This window comes from Melopsittacus undulatus, chromosome 16 (assembly GCF_012275295.1).
Source record: "Melopsittacus undulatus isolate bMelUnd1 chromosome 16, bMelUnd1.mat.Z, whole genome shotgun sequence".
In the NCBI taxonomy this organism is placed as follows: domain Eukaryota; kingdom Metazoa; phylum Chordata; class Aves; order Psittaciformes; family Psittaculidae; genus Melopsittacus; species Melopsittacus undulatus.
This window is the reverse complement of record NC_047542.1, coordinates 3,033,473-3,054,185: the sequence shown is the minus strand read 5'-3', so window position 1 is coordinate 3,054,185 and position 20,713 is coordinate 3,033,473. Positions and strand designations below refer to the sequence as shown.

The following is a 20,713-nucleotide window of genomic DNA, read 5'->3' as shown; positions in this document are numbered from 1 at the left end:
TGGCATTAGATGCTTGCAATTCATAAGCAACTTTCTGACCATTTTTCTTGGGCATCTTTTTCATTTGACTGTGCTTTACCATGAAGCTTTTGTACTTCCAATCTCATAGTGCACTAATAAAGCTGTTTTACAAGGTTATTGCAGGTTGGGCTTTTCCTCGATCAGTCATCCTGCTTCCACCAGGACACATTTGCTGTATCATACAAGTGCAGAAACCTTTGTTTTGGCATCATGGAGCTGCCAGAGGGGAGACTGAGCTGAGCTCTTAGGCACAAGCTCTTCCCTGTGAGCTCCAGTGGAAGGGGTCCCTGCCTGTGTCAGGGGTTGGAGCTGGAGGAGCTGTAAGGTCCCTTCAACCCAAGCCATTCTGTGATCTAAATACAGGGTATTTATGGGTGATGTGTTTGAGATACTTTCCAAACTTGAGGTGCACTTCCCTTTAAAGAGGAAGATGAAAGTCATCTTTTCCCGTCCTGCCAGACCTGCAGGTATGGTGAGCCCACAGGAAGTCCCTATAGTGACCAGCAAGGGGCTGTACAAGTCCTGGCAGAGCCATTCTGTTCAACATGACAGTTTCTAGGGGAAGCTGCACATGGGTGCATTGGGAATGACCTGGACACAAACCTCTCCCTTGGGCAGCCACCAAACCCCAGCTATCCATGGGTGAAGCTCCCCTTAGAGCACAGGCAAATAAAGAGCACACTAAGCAGAGCTCTGTGCTTCCCCCAGTAATATCCCAGAGTATCCCAAGGTTGATTCTTCCTGCTCCCTGGTGCCTCTCCCCATCAGCCTACTTCAACAACAGCCTCACCTTCAGCTTTCTTACCTGATTATTCCACCTTCAGAGGCATCAAACATCAGAGCAGATGGTAGAAGCTCAGGAACATCACATGACATTTGCCTTTTCCAAGCCATCCTGTCTCCCAATTTAGACCCCAAAGAAATCCGATCAGTCAAATCCAATTCTAGCTGGGTTGTGAGTCCGGAAAATGGATTATGGAAAAGATCTGACATCAACAGCTTAATGTGAACCTTGCACCGAGTCTGGGAGGAGACCAAATTGGTTACACCTATGGGTTTAAAAATAGGACTAAGACTAAAGCACCTTGGGGTTTCTTGACAAAAGGCTACACAGCTGATAATAGGAATGATTTTTCCACTGGGTTATGCCAGCACTAACACAGCCATTATCACCAACCTGGGCCTTCCCAGGCCAGGGGAGATAGAACCACCCCACTACCCCATCCAGTGCTTTGAATCCTAAATGCTTCGAGGTTCCTGCTGCAGTCCTGGCAGGGTTAGAACAGGCCCTATCTTTTCCACCTTGTAGCTGTCTTACCCAGGTTAGCTGTTACACTTAGCACCTCCTTAAATTCATTAAGTCTGTTTTAAAGACTGCAGTTTTGGTCATATTCAGGTCTTTGCCTTCATTCTGAGTGAAAATTAAGACTCCAAACCAGGCAGAACTTTCATACAATTCCTTTATTAAATCCATGTGTTCCAAAACTTCTATCACCAACTGCCCAAGTGCTCAGTGTTAGGATGCCCTCTACCACCCCAACAGAGGACTGCTGGTGTGGGGGACACCCAACAGCCTGATGTGACCAAGTGAACAGAGTAAGACAACCAAAAGCATTGAAGTAAACCTGCAGAATGCAGCTATAGTCACTAAGCATCCACAGCAGAATTGTGCAAGCAGCAGTGTGTTGTGTTGGTCGAGATGCTGAAATTTAAGGATGTAGAGATCTGCATCCTCCCATGAAAACATCTGCTGGAAAAATCAGTGAATAGAATCTTCTCTTCCAGGCAAGTGAGATCTTTTCTTCTTCTCAAATCAGAAGCCAGGTTTTTCTTCCAGCTCTTTGGCTGTTCGACCATTGACCTGAATGAGCCTTAAACAGCTGCCTTACAGGAGCATAAACTGGAAGTCTAATGAGCTTTGACAAGTGAGCACGCCACAAGCTGGTGTGTATGTCCAGAACACTCTTCAAAAGGCCATTTAGACATGGAAATGTGCATTTGAACTCTAGCAGTGATTGTGTCTTATTCCTATGGATTGCTCAGATTCCTGAAGTTGTTCCATTGGTTAAACTGTCAGGACAAAGCAGCAAACTAACCAACTAATGAAAGACAATACAGTCATAAAGGCCACAAAAAAGGGATTGCAAATCTTTTCATGGGTATGAGCTGGCCCACAGATCCCATGGGAAAATTAAGCCACAAAAACTCACATTATTTTCTTGCTAACAACTACGGTGAACAAAAACATTGTTTGAACCCAAATTCTCTTTCCACATACATGTATATATGCAGGAATATGGGACAGAATAGCAGCTCAGCCTACAACTGTGCAAACTTTATGTCTATATCCTGTGGCTAAATTAAGTCCAGTGTAAAACCACTGTACCACTTCAGTAACTCAGATCCTGTCCCTTGCTCCATTCTGTGGTCCTGCTGATAAAGCAGCACCAATCCTCTCACTGCAGAGAGCAAAACTCTGCTCTTCCCTTCTCTCTCCTTCCACTCAAAACTTGTCCCAGTGCAGTGAAAGTCCTGGAGCTCCTCAAGCTCATTCAGTCTTCACAGGGCAGGGAAAACTGTTTAGGGTGATGGTTCAAGTAAGAAACCGGGGTTCAGAAGGAGCAGAACCACACTTGTGCAAGTCTGACCTCTACAAGTGGCTGTCAAGAAGAGGTACAATTTCTATTGCTGCTCAGTGTTTGGGAATAGCTTTTTTCCAGCCACACAGAACTGAACAGGAAGAAGGAGCAGAGTCTGGTCCCCAGGAGGGAGATGTAAGGTGGAGTTACTGCTCCATCTCCCAGCCCACACCTTGTTTTCCTCAACTGTATATTGTCCTGGCTCTGCTTATCATCCACTTCTCATACTTGATAGTCACTTGCTGGTGTTCAATATCTTACATTAGCAGTATAGTCTACTAAATATACATATAGACATCCTGGATGTATGAAGACTGCTAGACCACCTCTTCTGCTGTTACTTTTGGGTTGATGTGTTTGTATCTCACAGGCATGAAGGATGCCAACATTAGTCTGCACTGGAGACAGTACCACTGTCACTTCCCAATCCCATCTGTCATCAGGCTAAAACCCTGCTCAGGATCCACTACAGGAAGCCACAAAGTCTGTCCCTTGGGGTGCAACCAAAAACCACAGCTGGCAAACATGGTATATTCTGCACATAGACTGACTTATTCAGGGGGTACCAGCAGCACATGGGTTTTAGATTGAGATAGGGCTTCTTAAACCACTGAAGTTTTCTTCTGGATGCCGAGAGTGTATTAAAAAGGAAAACCACTACCACCCTAGAGCAAGAGACCCACAGTTGTAGTCAGCATCACATTTTCAGCTGTATCAAACCTCAATTTCCTCAAAACAAAGCACTCTTTCTCCTCTGCTCTACGATCCATCCCCCAGGGTTTACATCCATTTGCAACATCTTCATCACCCACTTGTCTTTCCTGGCCCCATCAATGAACTCATCAAGAGACAGCTGCCCTGTGTATGAGATGAGGGGAACAAGACAGGGAGACAAAACATGAGAGGAAGGCAAGAAAGAAAATATACAAGACAAAAGCTGTACTTCATTTCCCCATGCACTTCAGCCCAGCTAGCTGACAGACACACCACCAGGCTGGAACCCAATGCATTCGCACCTACCCCAGCCCATCAGCTAACATGAAATGCTGCATTAGCTTACACATGCTCTTCAGGAGGACTGCAAGTTTGATCCTGCAAGCTCCAATTTGCCTGGAGCTACTGTCTTTACTAAAGCTATTTGCACTCCAGCTGCTGAAGGCTTTCAGAGGATGAGATGTGTGTGGCACTAGAATCCAGTCAAAATAGTGTATTATACATACATATATATAATCCTCTGTATTAGACATAATTTTGTCCTGCTGCACTAACTTCCTCCTGATTCCAACAAACAAACCAGAACCAAACCCTATGTGTCTAATATGAGTAACCTAATAGCCCTAAGTGATTTCTTGATAGACATAATTAAAGTAGCCTGCCCAGCACAGATAACTTCATTACACACAAATGCAATCTGAGCCATCCATCACTTACCATCCCCGTTCTCATCCACTAACTGAAATATCCTGTCCACAACCTCCTCGGGCGTGAGCAGTGGGGTCCTCTCCTCCACCTCTGACCGACACACTTTCTTCAGCTTGTAGATGGACTGAAAAGAAGTTCACAGATTAGGAGAAGGACTGGAAAATGAAAAGCAGTGAACTCCATTATCTCCCCAGCAGCATAAAGGTCTTGTACAAAGGCTGTGGTTTTAACCTTTCTGCAAAGATCTGTCACTCAACAGCCTCAGACCTTTAATGAAACCTCTGACCTTCTGCTCACACACACTGTGGATTACTTCATTTGCCCTTTGAAGCAACTGCACTCCCATTTTCCTCACACATCTTGCTCAGACCTCAGGGTTCCTTTGCAAAGAACAAGGAAAGGGTTTCACACCTGGGAAACCTGACTTTGGAGTGTGACTTCTTAACATCTGAGGCCAGGCACACCTGGACTAACCCTGCCCTCTCCCCCAGGGAACCCATGCCCAAGCTGCAAGATCAAGCCTGTATTAGCACACATTTTGACCCACTTTGTCACTGGAAAGGGGCAGATTTTATCCATTCCTCCTATGACAACCACCTGTGTGTTATTAACTTCACTCCTTAGGCTAACGGGTTTTGTCTGAACTCTTAACAGAGAGGGGATTAGGGAGAGCCTAACACAGCTCGGGCCAATTCCTGGCTGACCTCAAAACTATAATTGAACCTGCCCCAGACACACACCCCAGATCCTCCTGGTGCTGCAGGTAACAAACTGGTCACACCTTCCGGCCAGAAGGGTCTGTCCACAGACCCAGTTCCTGTTTTCACCTAAGGTATTTGATACCCATTGACTGAGCCTCATGGGTGCTGCTAGGCAAGGGTCAGCATCTGCAGTACAGCACAAGCACCAAGATATTCACCTAAAATAAGAAGCCAGGTACCCTGTGTGTGACTGTCTGCTAAGGCCCATGCCTCCTCTCACACCTCCACACAGTCACTGGTTACAGGTAAGTGCAGAACAACAGAAACCCAGAACTCAATCACTGCAGGAGGGATTTCTGCACTGGTTTGTGCCTCTCTGTATCCTCACCAGCTACAAAGGCAGGAAACTTGACTCCTGTAACAGGCATGGGGTGAAGCCCTCTTCTGCTGGGTACTGTAATGGATCTTGGTGTAAGAAGGATGAAAGGAAAGGCAGAGATAGAAGACCTTCACAACAGCACCCAGATGCCTTGTTTCTGAGCAGCAGCAGAGCCAGGCTGCCAGCAGTGGGTAGAATGATTCTTCAACCACCCCATGGGGCTCCACCAAACCACTGAGCACATAACCCTTCCTCCGAGGTCAGGCAATTTCACTTCCTCACTGCCCACAGCTGCCTTGAAACCTCATCATCACAAACCCCATGGACATCACTACATTGCCAAAGAACAGTGATTGCTTAAATGAGTGATGAGGCAATGCCTACTTACCTCAACAATTTCCAGCAGCTCAGGTTTATCTATGCAGCCATTCCCATCCTTGTCATACACTTTGAATGTCCACCTCAGCTTGTGTTCCAGTTTTCCTCGTAAAACAAGATTCAAGGCAGCTACATATTCCAGAAAATCAATGGTATTATCCTGTTGAAACAGGAAGGCAGCTGCTGAAGGATACTTAACTGGGAATACTTGATATAAAACCACTTACAAAACCTGGATTAAAACTGCCAAAAGATAATCCATGGGACAGCTATTTCACAGACCATTTGTGCCAGTTCGAGACCATCAGTAGGCAGTCAGACCCCTGTGCACCAAGGATGAGTCCATGAGGAATGTGACACTGGAGAGGAAGGCAATTCTACACTGCAATAAGGGGGAACACGCACCAGGACTCCAGAAACTGGTGATTTAAGTACCCCAAAGACAGTATGGATTACATGGAGGACAGGGAGGCAGATGAGGATCAGTGCAGGAGGTAGTGACTTCTTGGGAAGGACTTGCCATTCTCAGTGACCTCAATTGCTTAACCACCAAGACCAACACCCAAGCATCACCCCATTCCTCCATCCTTCCCTCTTATTTAATCTTGATTCAACTGAGGAAGACTTCAGCCATGGAAGGGATGCAGAGCTCCCTCCGCAGCCTCCAGCAGACACCAACACCATCCACAGGGATGAGCTAGGGCCCCAAATCACTTTACAGCCCTCCCTACCCCATCAGCAAATCCCTAGGTCTGGGCTGTGCATCTCTTCCCTGGTACCAAAATGCTCTGCAACAACACAACCATGATCAAACTCTGCTGCTATTGGACTTTGAAGGCCAACAAGCATAAAGAAACAACTGAGTTTCTTACCATATGGTCCTTCAGATGGTTAGGTCCTGCTTAACTGATTATATACCATGGATACATTCCAGCAAAACCATGAGCCTAAGCCTAATTTAGTGCTCTTAAAACATGCAAATACAAACATCCCTTAAAAAGGGATTTTCAGGCTCCTTAAAGCTGCTCCTCAGAATGGGACTTCTGCTCCTCCCCACCTCTTGCTCCGCAACACTTCCAGCACAGCTTTCCAAACAGGATTGGGACATGGACCTTCAGTAACTCACAGGAACTGGGGTTTTGCCAGCTTCAAATTCCAAGCCTAGCCTGACCAGCCCACACCTTCCTTATCCTTCCTGACAAACTGACTTTTGCTGCCCCATTCATGTGATTTTGTCACTGGTTGCAAAGGAAGCTTAAGGGCCATTGGTGTATCTGAGATGTGCCAGACTTGCTGCCCCTTTTCCTATACACAGCAAACCCCCTACTTAGAACATAACCAAGATCTTTGGGGGGAAAAAATGGAGCAAGCATTGCTTCCCTGTTTCAGGATGACACAAAAGCAATCAAATGACATTTGTTCTGAGTGTCTAAAACAGCACAGGCTAGTGCTAGGTTCTTTTGCACCAGCACATGGGTATGCATGAACTGCTACTGAACCAGAAAGCCCACTTTTCCCAGGTGTCTGGTAACAAATACAGCAATGGGAATTAAAACCAGAATGTCCCAATTGTTCAGCATTCCTTTGCTTTTGAGCAGCTAAAATCAATATTTTGTTACATGCCACCTGCTCATACTGTGTATGTACAATTCTTCCCGTGCATAGCAATCCCCAGCAGGACTTTCCTCCCTCTATAATTCCCTTCTATCATAACAGAGATTTGTTCCTTATGTAACTATTATGGTTATTTGAGGCTCCTTCAATGCTGTCTCAAAAACTGGCTGCCTAAATTCATGGAATTATGGAATGGTTCAGGTTGGAGGGACCTTAAAGCTCCTCCAGCTCCAACCCCTGCCACGGGCAGAGACCCCTTCCACTGGAGCAGCTGCTCCAAGCCCCTGTGTCCAACCTGGCCTTGAGCACTGCCAGGGATGCAGCAGCCACAGCTTCTCTGGGCACCCTGTGCCAGCACCTCAACACCACCAAACCCACCTCCAAATAGGAGCAGAAAGACATTAATTATTAGACAAATAAATGCAAAACCCCCTCATGACTTACCCCATTCTTATCAAAAGCTCTGAACATGTTTTCAACATACTCTGCTGCTTCACGGTTATCCTGGACCCCAAAGAACCGCTTGAATTCGTGCATGAAGAGGGTCCCACTGGGACATTCAACCACAAACTTCTTGTACCATTCCTGCAGTTCTGCAACATCAATCTCTGTTTGCTCCCCTTCAGCATTGGTGAACTGCTGTCCCATTCTGCTCCGTAAAGCAAGATAAAAACAGAACCAAAGGAAGACTCTGCCAAAGCCCTCTGCTGGTGTCTTCCTTTTGTCACCTTTACTTGCTTGTTCTTTGTCTTGCTGTCTTGTGCCTTTACTTGATGTTAATATTGCCTCACTATTTCACCTTCTTTATGTTTTGCTTTCTTCTTTCTCTTTTCCTCCTAGTTTTCACCACCACAGCTTTGGGTGCTCACTTGGTGATCGTAGAGTTGCTTCTCTGCCTTAGGGCAGTATAAAGTGTGGCATCAGGCATGGCTAAAAATAGCTAAGATCATTAGGAGATTCCCACTTATGAGCCACCAAGACCTTCAGATGTTCCAGGCTGTGCCCTATTTAGGGCCAGAGCCCAGATGCTCAGGGTCCTTCTGCACATTAATAGCTTCATGTCAAAGAACTTGAAAGGCAGGGTTCACTGCTGGGGCTTGTATGACCTCCTTGTTGGGGATACCCAGTGGTTCAGAGGAAAGGGACACGGCATCAAACACCAACTACAGAAGGCAAGCCCTGACAAACAAAGCACACAGCACTCCCATGAAATCTGCTAATGGATAAAGTTAATTAAATGCTTACTACAGGCTTTTCTCAATATAAAGTGATCAAGGGAACAAATAAATGCACACAGATATAAATACATAGATTTGTCTCATTTTCACAATTCATTCTTAAAACCCTCAGTTAAAAGTAACACAATTATTTAATTTCTCTAACTATTGAGCTATTCTTATTCTCCTGCCATACCTTTAATTATTAACCCACACCTTCTACTTACTCTTACTAACGAATATTGTGTGTTTCTACTTCAGAGCTCTACTCCAGCCTCTTTCCATGGCACAGCAAGCTCACAGGCACCCACTACCAAACCTCACACCCTCCCCTTACATATAACCTACTGTTCTTTCCTTTAGTTGCTAGAGCCACCAGCTTTTATCCATATCATGCCAGGTGTTCAGAATTCGACCATTATCCATGTCAGCTGGAAGGAAATGGCCTGTAGCTATAAATGTGTCTGAGCCAGCCTGACATCTAGATGGGATTCTTCTTTTAAGAGGATTGAAGCAGTATTGATAGGAAATGGTAGGCTCCCTGTTGCAATAATCTTTAGACCCGAAGGTTTTATGCTGCTTGCTTCCTAACAAAATGTCCTTTTATTTTCTTTTCATTACTCTGGAAAGAAAAGCTTCTTACATGGGTTATGTTTCAGTGTAAAACTCGATACTGCAGAACAGTGCAGTGATTCATGTCCTACAGTAGGAACAGGGTTTGCTCTGAGCCTGCTTGCTCCTGTAAGTAACTCATCAGTGGCAGTGCATGTGGCTGTGTGTAGATGCAGACACTGCAGTGTAGTATAGTTTTGTACTTCTGTGTGTAAGCATACCCAGGCAATTCATGGTTTCATTTCAGAGTCTTAAGTGCTGTACTGCCTCTGTTCTCCTCTCACAAGCATGGAGATAGATGGGAAGGACTAAAGCAGTTACTAAGAAGACTAAGACTGCTCTCTTAACCAGAAGGTACATTTTAATCTTGTTTTAACAGGAGTACTGTTGGTCTGTCTTTGTGCCTTAAATAATGCAATGCAATTAATACACTCCATCCTTCCCTTTGTAAAGGTTTCAGCCCACACCTCTTAGATGACTTGTCTGCAGCAGAACAGCTTGAAACCTGGCTCATCAGAAGAGGTTGTACTGTATCTATTCCCCAGCACTGGTCTCTTGCTGGACCTCCTGGAACAAAGTCTTTGGCACAGTCACTGTGGTAGTTATAAACCAGTTCTGTTGTGTTTTCCATTTCCCCATCCTCAGTTACAAAGATCATGTAAAGAGAGAGCTTTTTCCCTCTAATGGTATTTCACAGAACCCCTGACTGGTTTGGGTTGGGAGGGACCTTAAAGCTCATCCAGTCCCAATCCTGTGCCATGGGCAGGGGCACCTTCCACTAGAGCAGACTGCTCCAAGCCCCTGTGTCCAACCTGGCCTTGCATATTCCTTGAACCATAGTGGCAAGCACATGGGTTCTCTCTGGCTCACAAAGAGCTGGCAGGAAGCAGAGGTGCTGCTGTGGGACACAGGCTGGGGAACCCTCATTGCTCTTTCTCCAGCAGCACATCAGGTCCTGCATGTGCTGGGGTGAAGCTTTCCACCATTTCATGCTGTGCTCCTGCCCCACGGCTGCATGCTGGAATGCGAGTGCTGGGAGCTGACAGCAAGACTCCACATGCCCAGGACATTGTCTTGCCTCATTGCATAATGTTGTTTTGCCTTATGGGAACTTAGTGATCTGTTCCCAGGAGAGAAAATGATTCCTCTTTATTTTGATGACTCCAGCCTTTTCCAGCTAGGAACAAAGGACTGCAAGAGACCTGGGTGACAGCGCTTAGCTGGTGTTCTTGCAGGTATCACGATACAATCGTGTTGATAAAAGTACTGATGTTAATTTGGCACTGAAATAAAAGTAAATCCTATAGCTCCTGGTATGGAAGTTCCTCTGCATTGTCCCAAAGTGTGCACTCCGTATATGGTGTGAAAGAGCTGTTGTTGCACAGCCAGGAGATTGTCATTTCATGAAGTATGAAAGGGTTTCTTCATCTGGTTTGAAAAAGATGCAGGTAGAGGTAAATATAAGCAGAGAAAACTAAAAAGACTGATTTCCAGCACAGGCTCCAGTGAAGAGGTTGGTGCTGTTTGGCTGCTGGGTAAGGATCAATGCTTTATATATCATGTCAGAGCGAACACTTTGGGTGATTAATTGCAAACAGCTTACATGTCTCATTACATGTCCTGCCTAATGAGCTATCCCTAGATTCTCACCTAGACAGCTCCGAAGGTGCAGAGTTTCCCAGCTAAGAGCATGGAAAAAGAGAGCTTGTTTCCTGTCAGTTCACTAGCACAACAAGCTGCCACACGCTCCAGCGCCGGCTGCTAGAGCCTCAAGACAAACACAAACCCTGCGCTGGAACACTCATTGGGTTGGCATCCGTGTTCCCACTCGGGGAAGGCACCGAGGCTGTAATAAAGGTGCAGGCAGGCAGAGCTGCCTGGTGCAGGAGGACCAGCCTCAGTGAAACTGGAGGCAGAATGAGATCCTAAACCCACGCTGGAGCTGCCCTCGCCTCTCATTTTGCTCCATTATGTTCCATACCACGGCCATAACAAACTCTAAGACCCCACTCATGGGCTGGGCAGTCAAGGGTCCTTATAGAGGGTCCAGAAGCAGCAAAGCTCTGCCCTGGCTGCTCCCAGCTCTCTGCCTTAGGCAGCCCAGGGTGTGTGGGTGCGTGTGCCACATCACCAGTGTCTGCTTCCTCAAGCATCAGCCCACAAGGAAAGCAGACCTGTGGCATCCTTAAATTTACCCATCGCCAGGCAGGATGGGCATGAGGACAGGAGGAATGTGGGGAGGATGAAGGAAGCTTTTGAGGAGAGATCAAAGATCCCTCATAGTTTGGCTGGGAGTTCAGATCTCTGTCTGTGTCTCTTCCCAGCTGCTTGCTATTTGGCCATATATTGGGTGTTTTTATACAGTGGGAATAACTATGGGTGAGAAAGTATTCATCATCATGGAATGGTTTGTGTTGGAAGGGACCTTAAAGCTCTTCCACCTCCAACCTCTGCCACGGGCAGGGACCCCTTCCACTGGAGCAGCTGCTCCAAGCCCCTGTGTCCAACCTGGCCTTGAGCACTGCCAGGGATGGGGCAGCCACAGCTTCTCTGGGCACCCTGTGCCAGCGCCTCAGCACCCTCCCAGGGAACAGCTTCTGCCTAAGAGCTCAGCTCAGTCTCCCCTCTCTTGGGCAGGTTCAAGCCATTCCCCTTGGCCTGTCCCTCCATCCCTTGTCCCAAGCCCCTCTCCAGGTTTCCTGTAACCCCTTTAGGTTTTTTCTGTGTGTGAACACTTTCAGCCGTTCCCCCAGGGCTGCTCCCGGGACTCAGCACAGGACAGAGACGGGAAACCCCCGTTTTCCTCCCGTTCATTGCACCCCATCACTAACGCTCCTGACTCACAACTCCGATTCCCCCCCTACGACAAGAACCGAACCGGTTGGGGGCGTGGCCTCCAGCTTGGGGGCGTGGCCTCCAGCTTGGGGGCGTGGCCTCCTGTTTGGGGGCGTGGCCTCCGGCTTGGGGGCGTGGCCTGGCGGGGCGTGGCGGCGGCTGCGCCGGGCGCACCTGGGCAGGTGCGGGCGGGGCTGACGCTGTGGGTGCCGCCGCGCTCCGCTGCCCTCGCCCCGCTCCGCTCCCGGTACCGCCCCCCCCCCCTCCGGGAGCCCCCACCGGGCCCGGAGCCGCCGCCCGCCCGCAGGGAGGGGTAAGTGGTGCGGGGGGGGGGGGGTACGGGACCCCCGGGGCTGCGGAGTGTACCCGGGGCTTGGTAGGGACGTGCCCGTGGCCGTGGGAGGGATCCCGGGACGGGGCCCGTGGGAGATGCCGGTTGGGGCTTGGGGGGCAGCGGGAGGGCAGAGCCCGGTGTCTATGGGGCTGCGCGTTCCCTGCGGCTGTGCTCGCCTCCGGCTACGTCTGTCGGGTTGGTGTAAACGAGGCCCAAAGTTAGGGTGAGGGTGACGCGTCCCGTTCCATCCCCTCCGCCTCTGGTCTGACCGGAGCCGTTACCCTCCTGGGAACACGAGTTATCGGTAACGGCCGTGCCCCTTCCGAGGTAACAAGGCTATTGGGCCGTGGAGGGGTTGAGGTTACTCCACTGGGCATAGAGTGAGGGCTGGTAGGGCCCAGGGGGTGTTGCTGACCCTGAGCAGGGCAGGGAGTGCGGGTGGCTGCAGAGAAAGTGATGTGTGGGTCTCTGAAACTCAGCTGTGGGTTCCCAGTGCACGGAAGTGATTAAGTGTTGGATACTCAGGTGAAAATTCAGTCTGTTTCTGTGTGTGAATACTAATATTAAAGGGTTGAGCTGCTTGTCTTTGAAAATACAATACAAATCCATGAAATACAGGGTAATGCAGCCAAAGGTAACAAGCAGAGGTCTGTGGTGTAGCAGCAATGGTTCTGGGGAAGACCCCTTCCTTCTTTAGAGGCTTGACCAGGACAGAACAGAAACACACTTGGGTGTGCAGGTGGAGAGTGAAAGCTTCTATGCAGCGAGGCTGAGACCGGCATCAGGTCACACCGTCCTGTGTGATGTTACACTGGTTGGCTCCGTGCTGGACCCCCAGAACTCTCACAGTCATCCAGGATTGTTCCTGACCTTGGTCTCTCATCTGCAGCCCTCGGGGAAGTGGCTGCAGGATGTCTGCTCATTCCTGAGCTTGCTTGAGTTGTTCTTGTTGGGGTGAATGTCTCCTCTACAAGGAAAAACGTATGACTTAATAATTGTGGTACAGGGAATAATTACATCACTGACCAGAGATGCATTAGTAGCACAGGGATGTGCTAATTACCCCCCCGCACCAGCCAATTTGAGTGGGAATAAAGCAAACTAGAGGATCCCTGGGTATGTGCACTGAGGAGTCCTGAGTGCTGCCTTTGGCAATTCCCATTAATAGTATGAGATGTTCCCCGAGCTCACCCTCACAGCTCCAGGAGCCTCCGGCATTGGTGGACCTGCCAGATTGAAGTTGAAGGCTGTAAGAAGCTGACTCACGGTCTGAGCCCAGCAATGGGATTCAAGTTGGTTTGGTCTCGGTTATCGTGTCAACAAGTCGTTGGTGATAAAAGGTCATAAAGCATTGTAATGTGGTGTATTGACAGACGCTGTCTGTGAGCAGAGGAACAATTCCAACCTCATTTGGCAATGCCAGTGCACCCTCCATGGGACTGGGACTGGATGTATTTTGTTTGAGAGGCATGAGTTTCATTTCCTGATGTGTGGGTTTGAATTCACTCCTGGTCTTGCAAAGGGGTATGTATGTGGTGTATGGTATTAGAAGCAGAGGGAACTGCTTGTAAAGTTCAGAGATGATGGAAACAAGCTTTAGATTCCTTGTTACAATGAGGAGTAATTCTTCTTTTTCCAATCAATATCTGGATTTGGTCTCGATTCTAAGTCCAGGATTAACCTGGACTTTGTGTCTTTGCAAACCACTCTACTGGAAGTTTAATTGTGGTAGTGTTTTCCACTGGGGAACTAAGGAGAGTTTCAGAAGCACAGGAATAACTTTGATGACTGCTTTCTGCTCCTTTGCAGCTCCTGGGGAGCAATCTGCTGACATGGCCAGGTCCCTGATAAAGCATGTGTTCAAACTCTTCATTTAGAGATGATTTGCAATTGAATCTGAATGTCTTCTTTACTTAACAGAGAAAATAAGCTGTGTTCAGCTGAATTTTCTGTGAATACTTGCATCTGAATGGGATCTGCAGGTATTTGAACAAATAAAACCTGTTCCTAGACTAGTTCTTGGATAGGATGTTTTTCATCTTCTCTTATCTCTGCTGCTAGACACATTTTGCAACTCCTGCAGCAGTATTCAGGGCTTATGGCAAAGGTTTTGCCTATCCTGTAACTCCTTTATCCATGTAATTTCTCACATCTGTTTCAAGATTTACAAATGAATATGGGAAATACACCTTCAAAGCACACCTGTAGTGTAAAACCCCCCTCCCAAAACCTAAATATACCAAATGCTGCCTCTTCTTGCAGAGGGACAGTCATTACTTCTGTTTGTTTGCCTTTCTCTCTGTTCTCCACTGGAAAAATACTGTTGGTTGGCAGCAAATGTAGTAGCAACACCAGGATACTTGAACAACAGCTTTGATAGGTTAATTACAGCATTGCTTTTGGAAAAAACCCTAAACATTAAGTCAGCATCAGTTGATTTCTAGCAGGAGTGTGGGCAGACTTGCAGTTCACGTCCTTCTGGATAAACATCCTGGTTACTGTAGGTCAGTGATGTTTGCGCATGGGTTTACTGCATTCAGGGCATTCATGAAAAAGCCATTAAATGACTTTCAGAGGAACTTCTGTGATGGAGTCTCCTCCCCTTGAGCCTGATGCTTCCAGCTTCACCTCAACTGGGGCAAAAGCCTCTGGTTTGGCACGAATTCGTTTCTCTCCTCGATGCAAGCCTGATGCAGCTGAAGAAGCACTAGATCGGGCCCTTGTGCTAAGGCGTACGTGGAGGCTTTTGAAACTCTCCTGCCTGTTCTTGCCGTGGCTTGTTTGTGGCTTTATCTCCTGCACTACGTTTATGGCTCAGGTTTGACTGGGGCTCGCCCTCTATGTGCTCAGTTCACACACAATGCGCAGTCTCTGCTTCCTGCAGTACTTAACAGCAAGCTGTTGTTCTTGTAACAGTTATGGTCCCTGTTTAGTGATGTGTTTGTAACTCCTCCTGGTAGAAAAGTCATCTAACTGAACCCGAATTCGTGGTTTCAAGGTGCAGGAAGATAACAGACAGCAGTGACACAGCATAGGGTCCTTTTTCATGGAATTAACTGTATTTAAAGCATCTAAGTCTCAGTTAACCCTCAGCAGCTGCTCTGCCTTTTGTAGACAATGGCACTACACCCACGGAGAGTCCGCTTGAAGCCATGGCTGGTGGCCCAGGTAGACAGTGGGATGTATCCCGGCCTCATCTGGCTAAACCGAGAGGCGAAGCGGTTTCAGATCCCCTGGAAGCATGCAACTCGGCACAGCCCGCAGCACGAGGAGGAGAACACCATCTTCAAGGTGAGGGGGGGAGAGCTCAGACACACCACGGCTCCTAACCAGGGACAAAGGGTTGAATTGTTGGCCCAGGAGCTGGGCAGATATTACAGTACCTGTTTCCAGGCACATTTTGTCCTGTTTCTTTGACCTCAGAAAAGCCACTTTGTGCACCTGGATGCCAGGCTTGGCACTGAAAGGCTGTTCTTTAGGGAGGAGTTCTTTAACCCCTTCTGACCACCAAAGGCCAGATGATGTCTGATTCCTTGGGCTCTGGGAGATGACTGCTATTTACTCCATCGGCTCGGTTTAGGATGTGGTAGTTGGCCTGTTCTTTGCAGCAAACCATTAAATACTGTTACTGTTAAATACATCTGAAGAGGTCCACCACAAACTTCCACTGCAGCTGTCCCCAGTATTCTTATCCTAAGGGATTCATTATAACTCCTACACTCCTTGAGGAACTTCTGACCTCTGCCTCTGAGGGATCTTGGGCTGATAGTCTGATCTGGGGCTGAGAGAGGGAGAGGACCAGCTGGATGGCTGTGGCTGCTCTTCCACTCTGTTCCAACCGAGCCCGTTCCGTGGTGTGCAGGTTATGGCTCACTGTCAAAAATTGCTTGTGCTGCTGAACCTGAGAGACCTAGAAAAACTCAGTGCCCAATGCTGTAACACTTAATGTGTATGAAGGTGCATGCATGGGGTTTGGAATTTTGCATTTACATCTTGTTTTCTCCTCCTCCTTTTAATGGGAAAAACTATTAAAAGTGGGAATTTCCATTGCTGTTATCAAAAGAGGTATAGTTCAGACTTCCGCAAAGAGAAGGATTTTATAGTGAATTTGTTTGGAAGCTTGATTTCTGATAGAAGCTGCTCTGTTGAGAAGGCTGGACTGAGCACGGTGTACTTTGTCCCCAGGCATGGGCTGTGGAAACAGGAAAGTACCAGGAAGGAGTCGATGAGCCCGACCCTGCAAAGTGGAAAGCCCAGCTCCGATGTGCTCTTAACAAAAGTCGGGAATTCAATTTGATGTACGATGGCACCAAGGAGGTGCCCATGAATCCTATTAAAATTTATGAAGTGTGTGATATCCCGCAATCCCAGGGATCAATCATTAATCCAGGTGAGGGCCTTGCTGACACAGGGCTGGTTACCGAGCAGGCGCTTGTCCAACATGAGTTCCTTTCCCTCAGCATTAACTCTCAAGCTGCCTTTGTGCGCAGCAGAAGGCGGCCGTGTGTAAACCTGGCTGTGCTTAAACTAAGGACATTAAATCATTGTGTACCTGTATTAACATGAATAAAGCTGTACATGGTCAGCTAAACAGTCCCATATTGATGATAGTTTATCCTTAGCTTTCTAGAATGATGTATTAAACTGAAAATAGCATGTGGTGTGGATCCAATTTTCCCTTTTCTACTTCTGTTTGGAAAATACACAAATAAATGTCTAATATTGTACAGAGCCAATATGAAGGTCACATTATTATTTCAAGGAGTGCATCACAGTGTTTCACACCGATCAACTACCCACAAGAATGTGTTTGTTTGTAGGCTCCACTGGCTCAGCTCCGTGGGATGAAAAGGATAATGATCTTGATGATGAAGAGGAGGAGGAATTGAATCAATCTCAGCACGTCCCTATTCAAGAGACATTTCCATTTCTTAATATCAATGGTTGGTAGCATAGACTAATGTATCAGTGAAGGTATTTGCTTGTAAAGTGGTTTATTGAGGAATCACTTCCTTTCTGTAGATTCTCCAATGGCTCCAGCCAGTGCAGAAAACTGCAGCCCTGAAGCTGTGTGGCCAAAGAATGAACCTCTAGACATGGAAATGCCCCCAACAGCACTGCAGCATGACTTCTTCAGCAGCCCTGAGCTCTGGATCAGCTCTCTACCAAGTATGTATATGGATTTCTACAGCTCCTGTCCTTGTTTTGACTTTTTCACTGTGGCTGTTTGCTCCTTAGCATGGGGAGCTGTGTACAGTTTAAACGCCTCTGTGTAGTGTGGGTTGTGTGGTGTGTGTCTGCTGCTGCTGCAGTACATGTAAAGGTCCAGGAAAAGCCCTACTGACAGGTTCTCTCTCAGTGACAGACCTGGAAATCAAGTTTGAGTATCGAGGGAAGGAGACTGGGCCGACGACGACTGTAAGCAACCCGCAGGGATGCAGACTTTTCTATGGAGAGCTGGGTCCTATGCCAGACCAGGAGGAGCTCTTTGGGCCCATTAGTTTGGAGCAAGTAAAGTTTCCAGGAACAGAGCAAATCACCAATGAAAGGCAGAAGATCTTCACAAGTCGGTTGCTGGATGTTATGGACAGGGGACTGATCCTAGAGGTCAGTGGCCATGCCATCTACGCTGTCCGGCTCTGCCAGTGCAAGGTGTACTGGTCTGGTCCCTGTGCGCCTTCTTCCACCACACCAAATTTGATTGAGAGGCAAAAGAAAGTCAAACTCTTCTGTCTGGAAACGTTCCTAAGCGGTAGGTAACTTCTGCTTGTGGAAAAGAGCTTTGGATGCCGGTCTGAGCACTTGGTGGCACTATTGGAAAGGGTGGGTGCACTGGTTAGTTTGCTTGTGCTTGGAGCGTGGGTAGGAGCCACCATGTCCCTGACTTCAGAGGACATGGAGCAGGTGTGCATTGGAAGAAAGTCAATGTACACTCGTTTAATGCTCTGAAAAACCCTGGAGGGCCTTGCTGTAAAAGAAAGCTCTTCTGGTGTGAGAAATACACTGTAATTGTGTGGCTCAGCATGTAGGTAAGACTGGGAGTGTTCTAACCCAATGAGTACAACCCTGCAGCATTGTGCTTTTCTTCCTAGAGCTGATTGCCCATCAGAAGGGACAAATCGAGAAGCAGCCACCATATGAGATCTACTTCTGTTTTGGAGAAGAATGGCCTGATGGAAAAGCCAGGGAGAGGAAGCTGATTGTGGTTCAGGTAAGAGCTGAGGCCCTGAGATGACACACACCTTGCTGGGGACTGGTGTATTGGCTCTGGATGGAGCCTGCAGACACGGTTCGTCCCTGTTTGTGTTATTGACACTGGGAAACACCAAAAGGGCTGAGGGGTTTTGTGACAGCAAATACAAACGTTACCCAAGAGCATCAGTCTGTGCAGGTCCTTGGGTTAGCATGGAAAGCATCCCCTGCATCCAGCGCAGCACAGCAGGACTATAGTGTGCCCCAACCGCCTCTTTCACGCAGGTCATTCCCGTTGTGGCCCGGATGATCTATGAGATGTTCTCGGGTGACTTCACGCGCTCCTTTGACAGCGGCAGCGTGCGCCTGCAGATCTCCACCCCCGACATCAAGGACAACATCGTGGCCCACCTGAAGCAGCTCTACCACCTGCTGCAGAACCACCAGGAGGGGTGGCCCATGCAGGCCCCCCCCATGCACATGGCGCAGCCGCTGCCGGCGCAGTGACAGGCACTTGCCTTGGCCCTGGGCTTTATGTTGTACATACAGAAAAAGTTATTTCCTACCGAGTGCCTTGCCTAAATCTGAATAAAATCAGTGTAAATCTGGTCTTCTGATGCAGTTTCAGTGGTACCTTTGGGAGCATTCAAAAGCAAGGGGATTACAGGGATGCTGTGAGCTCCTTCACTCTTCCCAGCTCTTTGCTAAAGAAACTCGTGTACAAATCACATTTTCAATGCTGTGGTATTTTTTAATCGACTATTGGTATTTTGTATATAAATATATGATTATTATATTTCCCCTCTCTAATCTGTGCTCTATTAAGCCTGCCTGGATCATACAGCTTTGTTTGGTTTTATTTTCCTCTTTTTAAGTGCTTTTTAGCTGCAAGCTATACACGTATATCGTTACATAAAGCATCTCCCTGTGCTTTGAGAAGCCTCCTCCTATCACATCCAGCTCAGAAGGCAGGGGCAGGGCTCTGCGCTGTGCTTACACACACACCGCCTCCCTCAGCCTGCCTGGGACGGCAGCGGCCTGTTCCCGACCGCCTCTCTCCTCACCGGTGACGCCGGTGAAGCCCGGCCCGCCCCGGAACAGCCTCCCCGGTTGGGCCCCACGCTCCGCCCCGGGCTCGCAGTGCCGCGGCCGCCCCGGAAGCGCTGGGCCCGGCCGCAGCTTCCCGTCGGTGTCCGGCGGCCATGGGCGCCGAGGTTCGGGCCGGCAGCGCGGCCCTGGCCCCGCGGGTTGTGGCAGCCGCTCGGGAGGAGCTGGGCGCCGGGCGGCGGCTGCCGGCGGCCCGGGCCCTGCAGCTCACCGGGGAGGTGCTGGCGGTGGCTGCCGGCCTGAAGCCGGCTCTGCTGTATGACTGCGGCTCGGCGGGGCCGGCAGAGCTGCGCCGGTTCCTGCAGCGGCTGAGGGAGGCCGGGCTGGGCCCGCTCCGCATCCATGTGCTGAGCATGGAGGGCTCGGCCCTGCTGCTGCACCCGGGGCTCGCCCGGAGGAGGGTGGCGGCCGTGCTGGGTGCGCACCCCGCGCCCTTCGTGGATGTGTCGGCAGGGCGGCAGAGCCCGGGTCTGTGCGGGCCGGCACAGGCCGAGGCCATCAGGGGCCATCTTGCGGCCCTCTTGGCCCACTTGAGTGCTGCTGAGGCGGCCAGCGCCGGGCCCGTGTCCTCCAGCGAGGTTGTGCCCAGCGGCTGGAACCTCTGCACCATCGTTGGGGTGCTGCTGGGGTACCCGGCCGCATACACCTTCTCCATGGAGAGCCCTGAGAACTGCCTGGCGCTGACGCCGCTGAGGGTGTTCACAGCCCAGGCCTCCTGCCCCAGGATAAAGGACAGGCTTGGGGTCCAGATCTACTCCTTCAGCATCCCAGAGAGCCTGTGCGGGGAGCTGGAGCAGGCGCTGGGTGCCTGGAGCGAGCAGCTGAAGGAGGCTTTCAGTGCACAGAGTGACTTTGTAGGTCTGTGCATCTCCAGCCAGGTGGTGTCCCTGCCAGCGGTTGCCTTGTAAAACACAAGCTCAGACTTCTTGGCCTCTCTCACTTGCATCACGGACTCAGGATTCGCATGTTTGCGGCTCACAAGAGGCCTTTGAGCACCAAAGGGTGAAGTGTGATGCTCTTGGGCCCCGACCTCGTAGGCTGGGTGCAGATAAATGCGTGGTGATGCAGAAAACCAGCGTGGACGTACACATGTTGTGGGTTAAGTGTCCATCCTGACTGCAGAGACTGCCCTGTGAAGTCAGGTTCTATTTCTATGCTGCCAACAGCTGAGGATTGAATAAACGCAATTGGAACACCACATTATCTTGACTTTCTGAAGCTTATTGTAGGCTCCAGATTGTATTGAATGAGGGGCAAATGCT

The 20,713-nt window shown here is 48.9% G+C and overlaps 3 protein-coding genes across 3 annotated transcripts; 2 read left to right on the top strand and 1 right to left on the bottom strand.

Moving 5' to 3' along the window:
* Positions 1 to 1,490: 1,490 nt before the first annotated feature.
* Positions 1,491 to 7,802, bottom strand: GUCA1B (guanylate cyclase activator 1B). Its single transcript, XM_005143186.3, has 4 exons — positions 7,599 to 7,802; positions 5,551 to 5,700; positions 4,092 to 4,206; positions 1,491 to 3,518 (listed from the first exon to the last, which is right to left on the bottom strand). Exons 1-4 carry the CDS (start codon positions 7,800 to 7,802, stop codon positions 3,391 to 3,393), a joined length of 597 nt encoding a protein of 198 aa, XP_005143243.1. The 3' UTR covers positions 1,491 to 3,390.
* Positions 7,803 to 12,007: 4,205 nt separating this feature from the next.
* On the top strand, positions 12,008 to 18,954 carry IRF6 (interferon regulatory factor 6). The gene is made up of 8 exons (XM_034069765.1): positions 12,008 to 12,131; positions 15,267 to 15,443; positions 16,338 to 16,542; positions 16,973 to 17,095; positions 17,175 to 17,321; positions 17,512 to 17,904; positions 18,245 to 18,363; positions 18,630 to 18,954. Exons 2-8 carry the CDS (start codon positions 15,270 to 15,272, stop codon positions 18,849 to 18,851), a joined length of 1,383 nt encoding a protein of 460 aa, XP_033925656.1. The 5' UTR covers positions 12,008 to 12,131; positions 15,267 to 15,269; the 3' UTR covers positions 18,852 to 18,954.
* A 592-nt stretch (positions 18,955 to 19,546) lies between these two features.
* On the top strand, positions 19,547 to 20,639 carry C16H1orf74 (chromosome 16 C1orf74 homolog). Its single transcript, XM_034069869.1, has one exon. It carries the CDS (start codon positions 19,547 to 19,549, stop codon positions 20,357 to 20,359), a length of 813 nt encoding a protein of 270 aa, XP_033925760.1. The 3' UTR covers positions 20,360 to 20,639.
* Positions 20,640 to 20,713: the final 74 nt, after the last annotated feature.

What these genes read in the sequence shown, in the direction of transcription:
- GUCA1B (XM_005143186.3), bottom strand. Translation starts at nt 7,802, where the DNA reads ATGGGACAGCAGTTCACCAATGCTGAAGGGGAGCAAACAGAGATTGAT. An exon ending in GAGCTTTTGATAAGAATGGG is followed by an intron (nt 5,701 to 7,598) that starts GTAAGTCATGAG and finishes CTGTTTCAACAG; the next exon opens with GATAATACCATTGATTTTCT. An exon ending in AGCTGCTGGAAATTGTTGAG is followed by an intron (nt 4,207 to 5,550) that starts GTAAGTAGGCAT and finishes ACTTCTTTTCAG; the next exon opens with TCCATCTACAAGCTGAAGAA.
- IRF6 (XM_034069765.1), top strand. Translation starts at nt 15,270, where the DNA reads ATGGCACTACACCCACGGAGAGTCCGCTTGAAGCCATGGCTGGTGGCC. An exon ending in TCTGGAAACGTTCCTAAGCG is followed by an intron (nt 17,905 to 18,244) that starts GTAGGTAACTTC and finishes TTTTCTTCCTAG; the next exon opens with AGCTGATTGCCCATCAGAAG. An exon ending in GGAAGCTGATTGTGGTTCAG is followed by an intron (nt 18,364 to 18,629) that starts GTAAGAGCTGAG and finishes TCTTTCACGCAG; the next exon opens with GTCATTCCCGTTGTGGCCCG.
- C16H1orf74 (XM_034069869.1), top strand. Translation starts at nt 19,547, where the DNA reads ATGGGCGCCGAGGTTCGGGCCGGCAGCGCGGCCCTGGCCCCGCGGGTT.